The sequence below is a fragment of the Trichechus manatus genome, unplaced genomic scaffold (assembly GCF_000243295.1).
Source record: "Trichechus manatus latirostris isolate Lorelei unplaced genomic scaffold, TriManLat1.0 scaffold00014, whole genome shotgun sequence".
NCBI classification, from domain to species: domain Eukaryota; kingdom Metazoa; phylum Chordata; class Mammalia; order Sirenia; family Trichechidae; genus Trichechus; species Trichechus manatus.
The window spans coordinates 28087551-28108112 of NW_004443950.1; the positions used below are offsets into that span (position 1 = coordinate 28087551).

Sequence of the window (20562 nt, forward strand, 5' to 3'; positions counted from 1 at the left end):
TAAAGTTGGTGATTAGTTTTTCCACCTTGTTAAAGAATGCTGTAGGTATTTGGATTGGGATTGCATTATATCTGTAGATAGCTTTGGGTAGAACTGACATTTTCACAATGTTGAGTCTTCCTATCTGTGAGCCTGGTATGTTTTCTCATTTATACAGGTATCTTTTGGTTGCTTGGAAACCCTGGTGGCTTAGTGGTTAAGAGCTACAGCTGCCATCCAAAAGGCTGGCAGTTCAAATCCACCAGGCGCCCCTTGGAAACCCTATGGGGCAGTTCTACTCTGTCTTATAGGATTGCTATGAGTCGGAATCGACTTGACAGCAACGGGTTTGTTTTTGTTTTTTTATTTTTGGCTGCTTGCAGTAGTGTTTTCAAGTTTTCTTTTTATAGGTCTTTTACATCCCTGGTTAGATTAATTCCGAAGTATTTTATCTTTTTAAGGGATATTATAAATATTATTGTTTTCCTATTTTCTTTTTGAAGTTCTTTTTATCGGTATACAGAAATCCAACTGATTTTTGTATGTTGCTCTTGTATCCTGCTATTCTGCTGTATCTTTCCATTAATTCCAGTAGTTTTCTTATGGAATCTTTGGTGTTCTCTATGTATAAGATCATATCATCTGTGTATAGGGGTAGTTTTATTTCTTCCTTTCCAATTTGGATGCCTTTGATTTCTTTTTCTTGCTTTATTGCTCTAGCTAGAACTTACAGCACAATGTTAAATAGGAGTGGTGATGAAGGGTATCCTTGTCTTGTTTCGTTCTCAGCTGAATACTTTCAACCTCTCTTTGTTGAAAATGATTTTGGCCGTTTGTTTTGTAGAGATGCCTTTTATTATGCTGAGGAATTTCTCTTCTGTTCCTATTTTATTGAGAGTTTTTATCAGGAATGGGTGTTGGACTTTATCGAATGCCTTTTCTGCATCAATTGAGATGATCATGTGATTCTTTCTTTTGTTCTGTTTATGTGGTGGATCACATGGATTGATTTTCTAATGTTGAGTCATCCTTGCGTACCTGGTATGAATCCCACTTGGTCGTGGTGTATTACTTTTTTGATATGATGCTGAGTTCTATTGGCTAGAATTTTGTTGAGAATTTTTGCATCTATATTCATGAGAGACATTGATCTGTAATTTTCTTTTTTTGTGGTGTCTTTGCCTGGCTTTGATATCAAGGTTACGTTGGCTTCATAGAATGAATTCACGACTATGCCTTCCTTTTCTATGCTCTGAAATAGTTTTAGTAGTACTGGTATGAGCTCTTCTCTGAATGTTTGGAAGAATTCTCCAGTGAAGCCATCTGGTCCAGGGTTTTTTTTTTGGGGGGGGGGTTTAATTACCCCTTCAATCTCTTCTCTTGTTATGGGACTGTTCAAATTTTCTACCTCAATTTTTGTTAGTTTAAGTAGATAGTGAGTTCGTAGAAATTTGTCCATTTCTTCTAGATTCTCAAATTTGTTGGAGTACAATCTTTCATAGTATTCTGTTATGATCCTTTTTATTTCAGTTGGGTCTGTTGTAATGTCCCCTATCTCATTTCTTATTTGGGTTATGCAGTGTGATGAATTACTTAGTATGACCTTACTGGCCATGGTCTTGTAACTCCCACCCAGCTGATTGGTCCGGGCTGTGCAAATAAGATAATTGTGGCCCACCAAGGGGAATGGTCAGTTTTGCCTTAAAAGAGAGCCAATTCAGGCACAGAGAGAAGACTCCCAGCACCACCACAGAAGAACAGCCAGGAGCCAGAATGTCCTTTGGACCTGGGATCCTCGCACTGAGGAGCTCTTGGACCCAGGAGAGAGAGAGCGAGCTGTAACCTGGAAGACGATGAGAAGCAGTGGCAGGAGAGACCCAACAGCGGAGACCTGGCAGCAGAAGATGGTGTGATGGGCTTCCCGGTCCACAGAGAGAGAAAGCTGACAGCTTTTGGGGAGAGGCCTAGGGCCAGGGAGAGGCGTGCCTTCAAGCACTGCTGGGAAGAGGTTGTCCTGATGGAAGAACCGTATCCTGATTGTTTCTGAGCCTGAATTGTAACTGTTCCTTCCCTAAGAAACTCCATAATCATGAGTGTGGTCTGTGAGTTCTGTGTGGCCATTGCAATGAATAATCGAACCAAGCAGAGAAGTAGAGAGTGCTGTGGGAGGGATGGTTGGTGTTAGAATTGATAAAGATGGTGGAGAAAGAAGGGGCATCTGACCTCCCTCATAAGAATCAGCCTTGGGCTGTTGATCTTGGTTCTCCTCCCCGCTTATGAAGTTAGAGGAGGTAAGACACTGCCCCCGTGTCATTTTTGCAGGTGATTTGCTTCCTTTCTTGTTTCTCTTTTGTCATTTTGGTCAATGGTTTGTCAACTTTGTTGAGCTTTTCAAAGAACCAACTTTTGGTCTTGTTGATTCTTCCCATTTTCTGTCCTCTATTTCATTTATTTCAACTTTAATCTTTATAATTTCTTTTCTTCTGGTTCCTGTGGGCTTCTTTTGCTGTTCTCTTTCTATTTTTTTGAGTTGTATGGCTAACATTTTGATTTTGGCCCATTCTTTTTTGGTGTGTGCACTTATTACTATAAATTGCCCTCTGAGCACTGCCTTTGCTGTGTTCCAAAGGTTTAGGTGTGATGTGTTTTCATTCTCATTTGATTCTAGGAATTTTTTGATTCCCTTTTTGATTTCTTCTATTACTCAGTTGTTTTTAAGGAAGGTGTTGTTCAGTTTCCATGTATTTTCTTTTTTTTCTTGCTCTTCCTATTATTGATTTCTACTTTTATGGCATTGTGATCAGAGAGAATGCTTTGTATTATTTTGATGTTTTGGATTTTATTGAGGATTGCTTTGTGGCCTAAACTGTGGTCTATTCTGAAGAATGTTCCATGTGCATTGGAAAAGAATATATAGTGTATTGCTGTTGGGTGGAGTGTTCTTCATATGTCTATGAGGTCAAGTTGGTTGATTGTGGCTGTTAGATCTTCTGTGTCTTTGTTGAGCTTCTTTCTAGATGTTCTGTCCTTTATCAAGAGTGGTGTGTTGAAGTCTCCTACTATTATTGTGGAACTATCAATTTCTCTTTTCAGTGCTGCTAGAGTTTGTTTTATGTATTTTGGAGCCCTGTCATTGGGTGTGTAGAGTTACATATTTTTTATTGTGATTTTTCATTGTTATAAAATACATAACAAAACATTTGCCATTTCAACCATTCCATTTGTACAATTTAGTAATATTATGTTCACCATGTTGTACAACCATCACCACTGTATCCAAATTTTTCCTTCACCCTTAACAGAAACTCAGTATTCCTTAAGTAACAACTCCCCATTTCCTTCTCCTACCTGCCCCTGGTAACCATTAATAAATTTGGTCTCTATGCATTTGCCTATCCTAGATATTTCATACAAGTGAGATCATACAATATTTGTCCGTTTGTGTCTGACTTATTTCTCTTAGATAATGTTTTCAAGTTTCATCCATGTTACAGCATGCATCAGAACTTCCTTTCTCTTTATGCTGAATAATATTCCAATGTATTTATATGCCACATTTCGTTTACCCATTCATCTGTTGATGGACACTTGGGGTGTTTTCACTTTTTGGCTATTGTGAATAATGCTGCAATAAACATGCAAGAATCTGAGTCCCTGCTTTCAATTCTTTGGGGTATATGGTTAGGAGTAGAATTGCAGATAATTCAATGTTTAACTTTTTAAAGTACAGGATTTTTTTAAGTAATGAGTGTTTGTTGTTTCCTCCTTTATGGTTTATGAAAGTTGAGTTACATGAGAAAGAGTAATCAAGGGAGAAATGAGAGAATTAAGAAATATTTAAGGGGTTGGGTAACTAGGAAAGAGATGACCGTAAATAAGGAAACGCATTACTTTGGGTTCTAGTTAGCACACAGCCTGTACATATCTCATTTCCTCTATTAGACTATAAGTTGTTTGAAAGCAGGACCATCTCGTTGATTTCTGTATCCCTCCTCAGCGTATAAAATACCGCCTTGAATGGAGTGGGGGAGCTCAGTAAATATTCGAAGAAGAACCAACGAATTGGGCTTAGACAGGCTGTAGTTCCTCCCCAGGGCAGGAGGCGGCGCCAGCGTTACGCCAGCCTGGCCGCAGGCATTCTTGGTCCCTCCGGCCGACCGTCGGACGCTGGGTTCGGCGGCCAGTGCCGAAATTAGCCAATAGACAACTGTCTTAGTTGGAGGGTTTGGCAGAGATGTCCAATGAAAGTAGCGGGTCTAGGCAAGGGGCGGTGCGCCGAGGAGGGATAGAGTGGAACGGTTGGGGGTGGGAGTTGGCGCTGCGGGCCGGGAGGGGGCCGTGGAGCTGCGATGCGGACGGCGCCGAGGCGGTGACCGGAGTTGCCGCTCGACATGAACTCGCTGGAGCAGGCGGAAGGTAGGGCGGGCCACCTGGGCCGCCCGGCTTCGTCCCGAGTTTCCTCGCGGAAGGCGGCGGGGCAGCCGGGGACCGGAGCCGCGTAGACTCCGCCCGGCTGCGAGGAGGCCGCGGGTGATGGACTGACGGAGCCCGGGACGCGGGGGGCGCCGTGCGGGCCATGGGGTGGCCGGACCGGGCCCACCCTGGTTCCGGCGCGCGGGGCCTCCGCGGGCGCTGTGGCGGCACGTCCATCCTTCCGCTCCTGCCCAGCCTCGGCTGTGGAGCTGCTCTCGGGGCTCGACTTTCATTTACTCAGAACGTTTGGCACGAACGTTGTACAAATGTTCATTCACCTCGTCTTCGTTTTGTTCCGATAGCCCTGCGGGTTGTATTCCTAATTCCTGATGTGGTTTCTGGAATCGTGCGGGGATAAGGTCTCCTTTTAAAGTTCAGAGAATGTGGTTGTGGAAATGGTACCCCACTTGGCTCTTTTCCGGGGAGCACCTAGGACGCCCTGGTGTTTCAGAACAAGGTGTCGGCACTTGGATAGTGCCACGAAGATCACCTGTGACCCGGGGGGAAGGGGGTGTCTTTCCACGCTCCTTGTGAGGAGACGTTAGCAGCGTCGACAGGTCCGCTAAGACCAGACAGCACGCGGGACCGTCACTGTAGGAGCTAGAAATAGGAAACGGATAATTGTAGTCACCTTAGACCTCGAGGACTTTGGGGCTGGGTAATGAATACGTTGTTCTGTCTAACAGAAAGTTCTTGGTGGCGGCAGAGTTAAAGCTCGCCCTGATTTCGATCCTTCTGTTTGCAACCCCCACCCCCACCCCCAATCTAGCTTTTGGCACCGGCTGAGGCTGCTGCTGGCTTTCCACTTACCGTTTTAAGAAGCTTCTAAAAATGAACCAGCTGGCTTCCTTATATGTGAAATTAAAACTAAAGAAGCTTATAGAGTTTTTGTTTTAAAACTGTGGTAGTAAACGAAGTAAACAGTGCAGTGATACGTGTAAGAGCTGAAGAAATTAAAGTATGTAAAATTTCATCTTAATAGACTGAAACTAATAAGAGTGGCTAATTAAAAAATTGAAATCTTTTTACCTAGATCTCAAGGCTTTTGAGAGAAGACTTACTGAATACATTCATTGTTTGCAACCAGCCACTGGACGTTGGAGAAGTAAGTTCCTTGAATGTTTTTTTAAGTGAAAAGAAATTGACAGTTGATAGTTTTATACCTGCCTAGGAATGATTTGCTTTTATGTAAAATTTGACTAACAAGTCTTTGCGTTTAATATGTCACCAAACCATTAGATTTCCTTTTGTTTTGACAATTTTTTTTAACTTAGCACTTTACACTATGGATTATAAGGAAATTATTAAGAAAATTCGCAATTAGTCGCGATAAAAGAATGATCTATTTTATGTAGTTGGATTTTTTTTCCATTAAAATATGTGGTCTTTTATTAAATGAATATCACAACTTTGATGAGAACAAACAATAAAAATTTTAATAGCCTGTTAAATGAATAATTTCTTTTATAGGATCAGCACAAAGTTGGTTCCAATGAGGTGGAGGTTAAAGACGTCCCAAATGTCCAACTTTCCCAAACTGCTGTACCACTCCATCATCTCTAACATCAAGTACTTTCTCTCCCCTCAGTATTCCCTCCTGTCCTTGGGTTCGATAATGGGCTGCAAGTCTCACAGAACTCACGAACCATACTTACGGTTAAGTGGTTTCTTAGGGAAGTAACAGGGTACAACTCAGGATTAGAAACAACTCAGAAGTAACAGGAAAAACTCAGGATGCAGTTCCTCCATCAGGACAGCTTCTTCTCGCCCTCTGCTACTGGGCCCTGCTGGGGGCCTTCTTGGGCAAGTGTGACAACTCTTAGCTCTGTGAAACCCCATAGCAGCGTCATGCAGATCTCCTAGTTCCTGCTGTTTCTTATTGCTATACGCTGTGCCGCCGTCTCTTACTGTCTTCTGTGTTACAGCTCCCCTCCCCTCTCTCCACGTCTCCCTTTAAGCCTACTGAGATGACAAAAGTGACCAATCCCTTCATTAGGGTTCCATACACCTTATTTGCATGGTCCCACCTCCACAAGGGGGCCATGCACCTTATCTACATTATCAGCAAGCTATCTAATCTCTTTGACAGGCCACAAGCACCTCATTTGCATCGTCCCATCCAGTCATTTGGTGGAAGTCACAAAGGGTACTGCACCACGCCTGTTTAGCAGTTTTACAGTTTACCTACATGCTGTCGAAATGAAGTTTTAAGAAAAATCGTATCTTTAAATTACATGTATACTTGCAAAAACTATGAATTGAATAAGAAAAAATAACCCTTAGTTGATTTTTAACAGAGCATAGCTGCTGCTTTGGAGGCTGACTTAGGGGGAAAAATTCACATTATTACTGTTTATTCATAAATATCATGAGAATTTTATATGAAAGGTGTGCTGCAAAATATGATTTGAAAGAATTAATTAATGCTCCATGGTGATATATAAGAGATGCAGACACATATGCAAGTGATGATTTCAGGAAAACAAAATTCTTCTCCTAACTAACCTAAGTTGGGACCAGTCTTAATTTGTTAGATGTTGATTATTGAAGTTTAATCCAAGAAGGAAATACGGCCGTGAATACATTGACGATGCAGTTTATTTTGAAGTGTAATTTATTTTATGCAGCCATAAGAGCACTGTTGAACTTAGGGTGTCTTATGTTGAGATTGTTTGTGTAATTTGTATTAGGCTTGTTTGCAAAGTTGTGATTATGTACTGTGTGAATTACGATTGCTCAGAATTGATGAGGAATGGTTTTCTCCTGTTCTCTGGTTTGCCTAGGGGCCTCCCCCAAAACCTTTGCTTCACCGTTAACTTGGGCATCTTTTAAAATGTATATGACGCTCTCGTATCTTACAAAATGTAATATAATGAATGTATTTTACTTTTTTTCTGAGTTACGGTTTCAGTGCTTACATGTAAATGGTGTCAGCTGGGGTAATGTACCAGTCAAATAAATGAGGGCGTTTGGAAGAGGGTCCTTCTAAGTGGGTCATAATTTTTGCTTTGGTTCAGCTTTTTTTTTGCTTCAGTTTTTAAAAATACCTGTGTAAAATAGTGTGTTTCTTACTGGTAATACAGAATTATAAGAAATTGAGTTTAATTTGTTCCCAGGTTAGAACATTATTTTGAAATTTTGATTCTGTTATAAAATACGTAAAATGAGATTGTTTTTCTGTGATTTATGTCTTCGAAAAATATAGTACCAGGAAAACTTAAGGTTTTACTGTATTTGTGTTTTTCTTTGAAGCTTGATTTCTACATTTTTAAAATGTATGCATCCCAACTAAAAGACAAGTAACTGTCTGAATCCCCAGAATATTTGCTAGGTTTTAATGTCCCTTTATTACTTTTTAGTAATGCTACATATTCTTAAGTTTAACTTATTATCCGTTTAGAATTTCTAAAATAATTCCAGCTTCATGGGGAGAAAGAAACATTTCCTAAGTCTACTACTAGTAATTTATGCTCTGAACTTCCTGTAAGTACCTTAAAGAAAACCTCATACTAATGGGGGTACTCTGCCCTGATCCACACATCCTAACCCTGATGTTTGTTTAATTCAAAGCAGGAGGTTGTCCATGGGCAGATCTTTAGGCTGACTCTCAGTGCATTCAAAAAGGAGCTTTTGTTTGGTTTGTTTATGTCAGAAAATGAAGGGTTTTTTTTGTTTGTTTTTGTTCTGGTGGTTGTTTTTTTTACTTCGGATTTATAAGATCTGCAAAATCAGCACAAAGCACATTGAAAGTTACATAACATAGAATCTTATATTGAGGTTCTATCATCTTGGCTCTTGTTGCTTTCAATTTCATTAATCTTTGTAAATTCTGACCAAGAAATAAGGGGGACAGTATCATCTTCACTTAATTACTGAGGTTCATAATGTTTAAGTGAATTCTTCAAAGTCATATGGCAAGTCTCCAATTCTTCAGTTGAGTGCATTTTCATTTACTAAAATGCCACCTCCTTTGGTTGTCACCTAACAGAACTGGTGGTGGTATCAGATATTTAGGGTTGTTGCTGACTAATTTCATGTTTATCTTTCATCAGTGCTTCTTATAGTGGTATCTGTCTGTACAGCTACTGGTGCCTGGAACTGGTTAATAGATCCCGAGACACAAAAGGTAGAAGTTTTGTTTTTAAATCTTTAATAGATTAAATGAGATAATAGATACAGGAATGTTTTAATCACTGTGAAAGTGTTATTCAAATGTTTCTTATTACCACTAATAGTAATATTAATCATTATATTAAAAATATGTCACATTGTTAATTTGCCTAAGGAAAAGTTTGGCTGGCTAATGTGAATTAAATATCTTTACAAGGAGCCGTGGTGGTGCAGTGGTTAAGAGCTCAGCTGCTAGCCAAAAGGTCAGCAGTTCGAACCTACCAGCTGTTCCCCAGGAGGAAAGACCTGGTGATCTGCCCCTGTAAAGAGGATTTAGGAGACCCTGTGGGGCCGTTCTGCCTAGGAGGCCCTGTGGGACCCTGTGGGGCCGTTCTGCCTAGGAGACCCTGTGGGGCCGTTCTGCTCTGGCTTACAGGGTCGCTGTGAGTCAGAATCAACTCAACGGCACACAACAGGGGAAAAGACCAAAGAACTATTATTCCACTTACATTACTCCCATTCATTTCTGAATTTTTGTACATTTTAAAATATTTCATTGTGAATTTTTTTTTCTTTTTGTTCTGCTTGGTTCATTTAGTGTCACCGGTGCCAGGTTTTAGAAATCATAAAGTAACATTTTTCCATGAGTCATCTCTGTTGATACCTGTCCTCGTTCCATTAAGTATTTGAGACTTTACAGGAAGCACACATGATAAAATAGCAAAATGTAAATTAAGAAAAAGTCAGGACTAGATCAAATACAGATTAGACTAGGAAGTCAAAATCGAGAAGGAAACCAGGTCGCTGATACGTAAGCCAGTGGTCCAGCAGAGTTACCAGAACTGAGGTATAAATTAGTGTCTAAGTTACCTGATAGTAAAGTCATAGTCAGTTCTATGGTAAAGCAAAGGTTTTCTTTTTTAGCATTTATCTCTTTAAAAAAAAATTACTTGCCTGAAGTTTAATATAGGAGATACTGAGAAATCTAGTTGGCTCTGGTCCAAGAATGTGACTATACCAAATGCAGTAACAGATTTTTATTAAGTTATTTCTTTTTTTTTTTGTATAGCCTTTTCCCCCCTTTTTTAGAAAAATTTTTTATTTTACTGGTGCTTTAGGTGGAAGTTTACAGTGCAAGTTAGTGTCTTATTAAAAAATTTATATATAAGCCGTTTTGTGACGTTGGTTGCAATCCCTGCGTTGTGTCAGCACTCACCCCCTTTCCCTTTCCACCCTGGGTTCCCCGTGTCCATTCATCCAGTTTTCCTGTCCCTTCCTGCCTTTTTGTCTTTGTTTTCGGGCAGATGTTGCCCGTTTGGTCTCGTATACTTGATTGAACTAAGAAACACATTTCTCACATGTGTTATTGTTTGTTCTGTGTTGTCGTTAGGTGCCGTTGAGTCTGTTCTAACTCATAGCGACCCTGTGTACATCAGAACAAAACACTGCCCAGTCCTGCACCATCCTCACCATCGTTGCTATGTTTGAGCCCCTTCTTGCAGCTACTGTGTCAGTCCGTCTTGTCGAAGGTCTTCCGCTTTTCTGCTTACCCTCTATAGACCCGTCTGATCTTTGGCTGAAAGGTGGACTTTGGGAGTGGCTTCAGTTCTGAGTTAGCAGGGTGTCCAGGGGCTATTGTCTGGGGTGTTCCTCCTGTCTCTGTCAGACCAGTAAGTCTGGTCATTTTGTGAATTTGAATTTTGTTCTACATTTATCTCACTCTGGCCAGGACCCTCTTTTGTAATCCATGTCCGAGTGGTCGGTGGTGGTAGCTGGGCACCATCTCGTTCTTCTAGGCTCAGGCTGGTAGGGGCTGTGGTTCATGTGGCCCATTAGATGAGGTTATCTCTTGACGCCTCCTTTGCTAAAAGCTGATAGCGTGTTTTTTATATTTCTACTTTCTACTGACTTGTGTCTTAGTTTCAGGCGCGAGCTTTTTTGTTGGAGAGCTAAGTGTCTCTAGTTTTTTGGTTCAGTTTTTTCCCCCAGTGTAGCTTTACTCAGGTACTAATGATGGCTTAATTTTTATAGCTCTCAAAAGATTCCCCCCCCCTTTTTTTTTTTAAACTGTATTCAGGTGAACTACTTCCGGTAACTTTATTTATAACCTTTTAGGTTATACAGCAGAAAACCCTAATAGTAAGGCTTTTGTTATCAGTCTCAATGACAATTCAGATAGCCAGGAGTTTATTTCACATGTAATCTCCCTGGCTTTAGCCAGTGAGGTGGAGATGTAATAGACAGGGCAGGCTGATGATGGAACTTTATGCTAATGGAGGGATTTTCATGACGGACAGGAAACTCTCCTGTGTGTTCATTTATAACAGTCGGATCCTGAGGCTGTGCTTGGTGCTCATTTTAGGGGAGGAGTGGAAGGCTGGCAAGAAGATTGAAAAGGTCTGTCTTGGGAGATGAGTCTCACTTCTAATTGGGAAAAATAGAAGCTGATTTCAACTAGTTGAGATCTTAATAAAACACAGAATTAAATGTAATTTGAAATTGGACCAAAATTCTGTAGTTAATATAATTTTCTAAATTAGATGAGAATAAAGTTATTAGCCTAAGGGTTGGCTCTTTATACTTCAGTATTTAATAACCCCAAACCTGACAGAGTTTTAACCACCAGTTTTGTCTGTACAGGCGTTGCAAGCTCCAAAGCCAGGGGCTGGCTTGGAATAAAACAGCGAGACAAGGAATGTGGCAAATTGGAAAGTCCATGAATGTCTGAGCTACAGGGAGCAACTGCTGTGTGGTTGTAGTTGATTGTTGCCATGGAGGAAGGAAGGCTGATACCAACTGATCCCATTAAAATTAAAACAATCAAAAACTACCTGTTAACATTGTGCAGGCCACAAAAGCACAGCTGGCTAGTGGCAGTTAAACTGTTCTCAGGTTTTAAGAAGACACTCCTCTGGGATATTAGGATCTTCTGGATCTCATCCTTCTGGGAGCTTCTCTCCGGATGTTTTCACCCCTCGTTTCTTCACGTGACAGATTTATTTCACCAGTGCCATGCCAGGCCATATTCCTGATGCCTTTCATGGATTTAATTCTCTGTCTTGAAATATATACACAGCTCTTAGTGTGGGGATAGGAATGCATTTAGTCTGATTCAGTTGCTCCCATCTAAGTTACCAGGCTATTGATTTCTGTTTTCAGACTCTAAATACTTCACCTTCTTGCTTCTTCCATAAACACACTTACTGTCCAGTAGTCTGGCTTTGGTGCTTACTCCTGTTCCAGTCCTGGACCTGGGCCCTTGTCTCTACACATTCTTTGCATCGTGTATTGTCATGTTTTCTACTATCATCTGAGTACACCCAGATCTAAAATTAGCCCCTTCTTTCTCTTGAACTCTAATTTCTTATGGAAAGCTACTAATTGTTTTTTTACTGCTTAAATGCCCTGTTCCTGTGATCATCTAAATCTCAGTAGCTTCAAAATCGAACTCATTTTTGCCTCTGCAAAGGGGAAGGGTGATGCTGGAGCTGAGTCTTAGAAAGGTATGTAGGGTTAGCCGGGTGGTAGCACATATGTGGAAATGTGGCAGGAGATGATTAGATTGGGACCGGATTATGATGGCCGAGTTTGCTTAATGCCCTTACAGGGAAGTAAAATAACTACATTACATTTTAACTATAGTACATTGAATTTGTGTTTTCATGGAGATCAGAGGCCTCATCTTCATTCATCCAACAGTATTTGTTGAGCACCTGTGTTTGCCAGGTGTTTCAGGTGTTGGCACAACAGCAGTGAATAAGACAGTGTCCTTGCTCTTGTCGAGTTTTATAGTCTTGTGTGTCTTTTATTGCTTCACACTGATTTGAGTGCATTTACTGAACCGTACGTGTTTTTGGTAGGGTTGTTTTTTGAATATAGGAATGGAAATATAATGGTTTGAGTATTTGCAGTAAATGGAGGGAATAGTGCCACGTTACTTCACCATATAGAAGATAGAAAACATACATTATTTTTATTTTTAAGCATAGTAATACAGAAAACTAGGATTGTTAGAAGTCTTCAAATCCTCGTAGTTTAGATGATAAAAAGATCACGTGTGTTTATATACAAGTGGGGAGGTAGGAATCAATAGTGTTCTAAAATTCTTAACACTGTGGTATTTTGAACTCTTGCAGGTGTCCTTCTTCACATCACTGTGGAATCATCCATTCTTCACCATTAGCTGTATCACTCTGATAGGCTTGTTCTTTGCTGGAATACACAAGAGAGTTGTTGCACCGTCAATGTATCCTTTACACTGATTTTTACTCTCTGAACCAAATTAAAGCAGCTTCTAGGTGATATAGGTGATTGTTAAAAACTTACTCTTGAAATGATAAATTTTCCTTTGACCACATCTGTTCAGTATAGCTGCTCGATGTCGAACTGTATTAGCAGAGTATAATATGTCTTGTGATGATGTAAGTACTCTTTTTTCATTTGAAAATTATGTATATGAAAGGACTGAAATGTTTAGAAAAACATTGTCTCTGTGGAATTAATAGTGGGAATACACCTTATACTATTGATTCTAAGACACATTTTTTTACGTTTTAACATCTTTGAGATTGAGATGCATCTAGTCAATGGTGTCTTACAAATAAATAGAGTTGACAGTTTTAATTTTTCTTAACGGTTTATAAAATTATTATGCATCTTATAATTGAAACTATCTTAGATTCAATGAAATACAGTGGTTATTATTGGCCAAAAATGGTTCTGTGGATGTTGGTTTTGTAAACTGCTTTTCTTTATCTAATGGTATTCTGTATATGGGATCTGAAAAAAGAGTCATAGATTAATTTAGGAATTACAGATATATATGTGTATGACGTCTGTGTTTTAAAAAGTAGGTCATGTACCAATGTATTATGAATGGGGTATCTCACAATTTTGGTTGGTAGCTTCTATTTTGGTTTGCTTATTTTATTTATAAAAATCTTTTTACCTTCAATTAAAGAACAATTAAATAATACCTATTCATTATAGAAAATTAGAATAAACAGCAGAAAGTAAAGGATTAGGGCAGGAAGACAACTGGATCAATGCAAGAAGACAGAGACCGAACAGATTTTTTTTTAATTTGTAGAGGTGAAGAGTAGTATTTCAAGTCACCAGGGAAGGAACTAGGCTGTTTTGTAGTGTTGAGACAATTGGCTCTTCATTTGGAAAAAATGAATTTAGGTATCTACCTCACATCAATAAGAAAACTAAATGCCACATAATCAAATACGCTTAAAAATACACATCCCTTTATAAAACTATTAGAAGGAAATATAGAAGAATATAACCTTGGGATAGAAAAAAGCCTTCTGAAGACACAAAAGAAATGCCACATGGAATAAGAAGGATATATTTTTTCAATTTTTTTATTGTTTTGCTTTAAGTGATAGTTTACAATTCAGGTTAGTCTCTCATACAAAAATCTGTACATACACTGTTCCGTGACCCTAGTTGCTCTCCTTACACTGTGACAGCACACATCTTTCCTCCCCAGATTTCCTGTGTCCATTCAACCAGCTCCTGACCTGCTTTGCCCTCCCATCTCGCCTCCGGACAGGAGCTGCCCATTTAGTCTCATGTATCTACATGAGCTAAGAAGCACACTCTTCACGAGTAAGAAGGATGCGTTTTTATTGCACCAAAGTTTAAAACTTTTATACAGTAGAAGGCAAGATATTAGGCAGTGATTAGAAGTGTTTGCAAAGTATGTAATAGAGGATAGTATCCAGAAGAAGTAAAGATGTATTAAAAATGAATAAGAAGAAGATGAACATATTAGTCATCATGGGAATGAAATCCAAGACCACAGTGAGATACCACTTCCCACCGATTACGATGGCTAGGATCAGAAAGTCAGGCAATAACAGGTGTTGTCAAGAATGTAGAGAAATCAGAACTCTTAAATTGCTGATGGGGATGTAAAATGGTACAGCCACTTGGGAAAATAGCCTGGCATTTCCTCAAATTATTAAATATAGTTACCATATAACCCAGTAATTCCACTTCTACGTATACACATACCAAAGAGAAATGAAAACATATGTCCGCACAGAAACTTGCACGTGAATGTTTACGACAGCATTATTCGTAATAGCCAAAAGGTGAAACCACCGGAATGTAAATCAGCTGGACGAGTAGATAAACAAAATGTTGTATATTCAGAATATTATTGGGCCATAAAAATGAACATATTAAAAATCGTTGAATTATACACTTTAAATGAGTGAATTGTGTGGTAAATTAATTATATCTCAATAAAACTTTTTAAAAACCAGTAAGAAAATACATTAAAAATTGGGAGAAGGATACAGTCATATCACAGAGGAGCAAATACATTTGGCCAATAAACATATGTAAAGACCTTAAGACAATGAGTTTCCATTTGTTTTGCCTGTTAGGCGAAAATAAAATAGAACTCCAACGTTGTGAAATGGATGCACCCATACGCTGGTTGTTGGGATTAGAAATTGATAACAGCCATTTTCAGGGCAGTTTTTCATCATTCTTTTAAAAGGTGAAGTGTACATGACCCAACTGTGTTACTCTTCTCTGTCTGCCTCAGGGAGCACGATGACATGCGCGCAAGGAGACAAGAACAAGGTTGTTCACTGCAGCATGGTTTGCAGTAGTGAAAAAGTGGAGGCCATCTTTATGTTTTTCATAGGGGAGTGGTAAAATAGGCTGTGGTATAGTCATACCATAGAAAACCCATCAGCCTACAGATACGGGCATGGAAAGATCTCCGTGGCATAATGTTAGGTACAAAAAGCAAGTTACCAAACAGTATGCTCAGTTTGGTACCATTTTCAAGAAACTGTAATCATGAAAATTTTCAAACATAAGCAGAGTAGAAGAGCATAATGGAGTCGTGTATACCCATTGGCCAGTGTCAACAACAATCAGCTCATGGCCCCCCTTGTTTCATCTATACCCTTGCCTCCCTTGCCCTTCCATTGGCATATTTTGAACTAAATCCCAAGTGATACATTTCACCTGCAAATATTTCAGCATGTTAAGACACCAAATTTTTATTATTTATATTATGCAAATATAAATCCATAGAAAATGATGTGGAAGACTTCATGCTAAACCTGGTTTCTTCTGGGGAGTGGACTAGAATATGAGGTGGGTGGAAAGTGTGACTTGAGCTTATCTGAATTATTTCAGTTTTTATAATGAAGTTTCATTAACGTCTAACTCCTGTATTAGAAAGTACGTTTAAAATAGGTTAAAACCATGAATAAACGAATAGTATATTCATACAGTGAAATACTACTCAGCAGTATAAAAAGGTACAAGCTACTGAAACATGTAGTAATATGGATGAATCTAAGACATTGAGTGAAAGAAGCCAGATGCAAAAAGCCACACAGTGTGTGGTTCCATTTATTTAAAGATCGTAAACAAGCAGAATTCATCTATGGTAAGAGAAGGAATAAAAGTGGTTATATTCCCCATGTGAAAGGAGGGATAGTTAACAGACTGGAAAGAGGCATGAAGGAACTTTCTGATTGGTGGAGATGTCCTGTTGTTTGGTATGGGTGTATAGATTTGTCAAAACTCTAAACTATGGAAGATTTGAGCCTTTTACTGTATATAAGTTACACCTCAATAACACAGTAGAGAAATTAGTATCAAAGATCTGTCAAGAAAAAAATACTGTTCAGTGCACCTTGATTCATTCAGTCAATAAATATTGAGTGATTTTTTTTAGAAAATGACCAAAATTTAAGTAAAAGTGAGAATCAAGAGAGGTAATCAGAATAGTGAAGACACTTTTAACTAAGGATAAAAATAAAAAATTAAAACCACCTAGAATCTCACCAAGCAGATATAGTCACCACAGTTTATATTTGTTGTGTATTGTCATTGACATTTTAAAAAAGCAGGTTGTTACAGGTTTCTGAGACCTGGTGTCTTTTACTCAACAATAGAACTTAATAATAACCACCATTTATTGAGCATTAAACATGTGCCAAAGAGCCCTCTTGGCGCAAACAGTAAGCGCTAGGCTGCTAACCGAAGGTTGGTGGTTCAAGCCTGCCTAGCAGCTCCATGGGGTAAAGACCTGGCAATCTGCTTTTGTAAAGATTACAGCCAAGAAAACCCTATGGGGCATTTCTGCTCTGTCACATGGAGTTGCTATGAATTGAAATCGACTTGAAGGCACCCAACAACAACAAATATGTACCAGTCCCTGGGCTTATCCCTTTGCCTGCATTATCTCATCTCAGGTCTTCCATTTTATTTAATTGCATATTATCTCATTTTATGGATGTACCATAATTTAACCCTTTAGTGGACATACAGTTTCCACATTTTCCATATGTTTATTTTCTGTCTCCTCCACTAGAACATAAGCTCCATGAGGGCAGGGACTTTGTCTTATTTCTTAGCATAGGGCCTGACACATAGTAGGCACTCAATAAATGTTGAATGAACGAACTAAAAACACTTGTATGTATATCTTTACTGTTATATCTAGTTTCCTTCAGATTCCTAGGAGTGGAATTGTTGGATTATGTGGTGTATACTTTTTTTTTTTAAATGTATGATTCAGGTGGCCCTACAGAAGACTTGTACCAGCTTAAACTGAACACCAGTAATATACAAATATCCATTGCTCCAACTGTGGGGTTTACTTTTTCAACTTGAGGAAATTAAACTTTTGTATGTTAGATGAAGGAGAGATGTTTTGTTCAGGTATGTAGTTTTAATTATGCTTTGTAAACTTCCTTTGGTAAGGAGTGTGAATTAATACAAGTTGGCATTTTACCAAGTAAATCGATGGACTGATTTCTAGGTAACTAACAGGCAGGAAAGTCACCAGATAAAGATATGTGTGTTTCAAAGTAATAAAAGTTTCACAAGAAAGCTCCACAAAAAGAAAACTTGGAAAACCTAGGTGTGGATTGCTTAATCTTGACCAACTGGAAGTGTTCTGCTGCCCTGCAAATGCACTGTAAGGTGTATAGATAATTGGTGGTGTTTTTAATAGAACTGTGTATTTATTTTCCATTTTTACAGACAGGAAAACTGATTTTGAAACCTAGACCTCATGTTCAGTGACGGTCTGCACTCATTGTTACGGGACTTGAAACAGCCTTGCTTCAAAGACAGCAGAGTGCTATAAGGGTTCCTCTTACAGCTGGCTGTGTGAACTGACAAGAAACGTGCAATATTGACCCAGGTCATCTTGATGGCGACGACTCCGCGTCATCATCGCTTTGGGTACCTTGGATTACCTGTGTTTCCGTGTTGGTGTCACTTTAGTACTTCACGTTCTGCAAAGACTTTTGCGGATGAAGTATGTACGTATGTTACCAAGTTAAACTGAGAAACAGAACCTTGTTTAGTTTTTATAATGTATTTTTGCAAACTACTGTAAATAGCAAATCAATGCCAATTTTAAACAGAGGAAAACGTTGTGTGGACTTTGTTCTCCTGCACCAGTATTTCAGGAACATCTGCTTGCCATTCCCACAGCTCCATGAACCAGCTGTTGTGTATAGCTGTGGCTTTCATGCTTGTACTCCTCTTTCAATCACACTGCAGGAAAAACATCGGATGGAGTTTAGACTGAGGAAAATTCCATTATGTTTTAAGAAATTATAGATGTTTTGAGAACCAATTCGTGTTAAACCAGATACTGAATTCCAGCCACTATTGTGGTTATATTTTTCAGTTCTTTGTTTTCATTTAATGCTAAATATACTTTATATTATATTTTTTTAAATAATTTTAAAAACGCTCCAAAGGCTTCTGAATATGCAGATTATAAATTATGTATTGTCTGGGAATTTGACAGTCCTGTTGTTACCGATAATTGGATTTGATGCTGTGGTAGGCGTGCTGGTATCACACGGGTGTAATTGATCATCCGTCTCCATCACAAGGATACCATGGGAGCAGTGCCACAAACTAGAGTCGACGATTCTCACTGTTTCGAGAGTGTTAACGACATACTGTGTATGCGTAATAGCCACATGTACTATAATAGCCCTTAAAATCAAACTGTTGGGATTGCTGTAAATATTTTAAAGTACTGGAGGTGCCTTTTTATGAGAAGAGTTGGAAGAGTTTAAATTATTTCATGAGCAATCTTTTAAATTTTCATTTAACATAAAGCTGAAAATTCAGTAACAGGACAAAAACTTTTTAACAAGACTGCCATTTAACTTAAAATGTGTCCCTCTTGGCTTTCACACGTATATTTTATTCTTTAACTGCAGCAATAAAACCCTCTGCTCCTAAAGTCTCAAGAGGGGATTATATATATTCAGCATTGTTTTATTTTCTGTAAATTTTGTAGGTAAATATGTGCATAAAAATAAATACTTTATATATAATTTGTGATTGTACTTTTTCTTTGATTCATTGTAAGTCTAACTCTGGGGGAAAAAAAACATTGTGCGTGCCAGGTACAGGCTAGTTCTAAATGAGATGTTTTACTTTGTCCAGTAGAGCAGATTTTAAAAAGCAATTGTAAGTACTCAGTTGATTAGACTGTGATTATTGTGTCTTATTCATCATCGTCTGGTAGCATTTGGCTCTTAATTAGGAAATCCGGGTTTTATTTCTCATACTGTATGACCTTAGCCCTTTACCTTGGATTCCGGTTTCCTCCAAGAGTATATATAAAGCTGAAAAGGGATTTCATAGGTCAGTAATCCTTAATTCTTTCTGGAGTTATGAATTATTTTGAGTATTTGATGAAAACCTTGGATCTTCTCCCCTAGAAAAATAAACCCGTGTTCACACGTACACTTTGTATGCACTTGGGGATGATTTCAAGGGTTTCCTGAAGCCAGACTACCTGGACCATTGGCTCCAAGAAAGAAGCCTCTATTATATATAGGTCCAGAGGTTTTTCAGACCCTTTACTTCTAGCAGAACAACTATTTTCCAGGTTAGCGTCTCAGCCACCCACAGCACTGTTAGGAAGTTACTGACTGAGTCCAGCCCTCTAATATTACAAGTAAGAAAAACAGTCTTAGATTTACAAAGTAGTTTTACTCAAGGTCCCCACAATTTGTTAATGACAGAGCTTTGACAGCATTGTAAGGATGTTGGGGTGTGTGTGTATTTAAGAATCATTATAATAAATGGTTAAGAATGTAGACACTTGCATGAGACTGTCTAGATTTGAATCTCAGATATGTTACTTGTTAGTTTTTGTAAATTTAGACAATTATGTAAAATTACTTTTTCTTACAAATTGGGTAAAATGCCAATCTCCTAGGTTTATAATGAAGATTAAAAAGTGCTAATTCATGTAAAGCATTCAAATAGTGCCTAATCACATAGTCAATGCTAAGTAAATTTAGTTGTTAAACGAAATCACAAAGAAAAGTAACAACAATGAAAAGATCTGATTGTTACAACTTAACAAACTTAATAACAAAGTCAGCATCTTAGTCAAGATAACCATGAGGAAAATCTGCTGATCTTTTGAACCAAGCAAACTCCTGAATACAGTTTAAATGTGAAGAGAAGAATATTTTGCTTCTAATGATTAAGAGACCTAAAATGGCTGTAGGTGTTATCTTCCTCTTAATTTCATGAAAAACTTAAAGCTGATAGTGCTGTTTTTCAAGGGGCTGCTTTCTCTTACAGAACTGACCTTGATTGGTATTTTGTGGAGACTGGGTGTCTTAGACTGGGTTTTCTAGACAAGCAAAACTAGTGAAGCGCATGTATATGCAGAGAGATTTATCTCAAGGAAATGGCTCACAGCAGTTACAGAGGCTGGCAAATCACAAGTCCGTGGGTAAGGTGTCAGGCTGGAGGTCTCTCTTAACTCACATGGCTGTAGAGGCTGAGGAATCCAAGATCGGCAGCCAATATGGCAGGCCGCTGGCTCAAGTCCCAAGAACCGGAGGTCACATGATGATGTGCTAGATGCAGGATACAGAGCAAGTGAGCTTTGCCAGAATGTCCATGTATATATTGGATGCAGGCCATACTCCCGAGGAAACTCCCTTTACACTGATTGGT

The 20562-nt window shown here is 38.8% G+C and overlaps 1 protein-coding gene across 2 annotated transcripts; it reads left to right on the forward strand.

Annotated features, from left to right (window-relative positions):
- The first annotated feature begins 4156 nt into the window (after positions 1 to 4156).
- CNEP1R1 (CTD nuclear envelope phosphatase 1 regulatory subunit 1) lies at positions 4157 to 19122 on the forward strand. 2 transcript variants are annotated; one of them, XM_023726977.1, is made up of 6 exons: positions 4157 to 4395; positions 5486 to 5557; positions 8505 to 8578; positions 12699 to 12808; positions 12929 to 12983; positions 17126 to 19122. In XM_023726977.1, exons 1-6 carry the CDS (start codon positions 4371 to 4373, stop codon positions 17159 to 17161), a joined length of 372 nt encoding a protein of 123 aa, XP_023582745.1. In that variant the 5' UTR covers positions 4157 to 4370; the 3' UTR covers positions 17162 to 19122. The 2 variants fall into 2 exon arrangements, with proteins under 2 accessions (XP_023582745.1, XP_012409660.1); XM_012554206.2 differs by having other exon boundaries at positions 4161 to 4395; positions 17593 to 19122.
- Positions 19123 to 20562: the final 1440 nt, after the last annotated feature.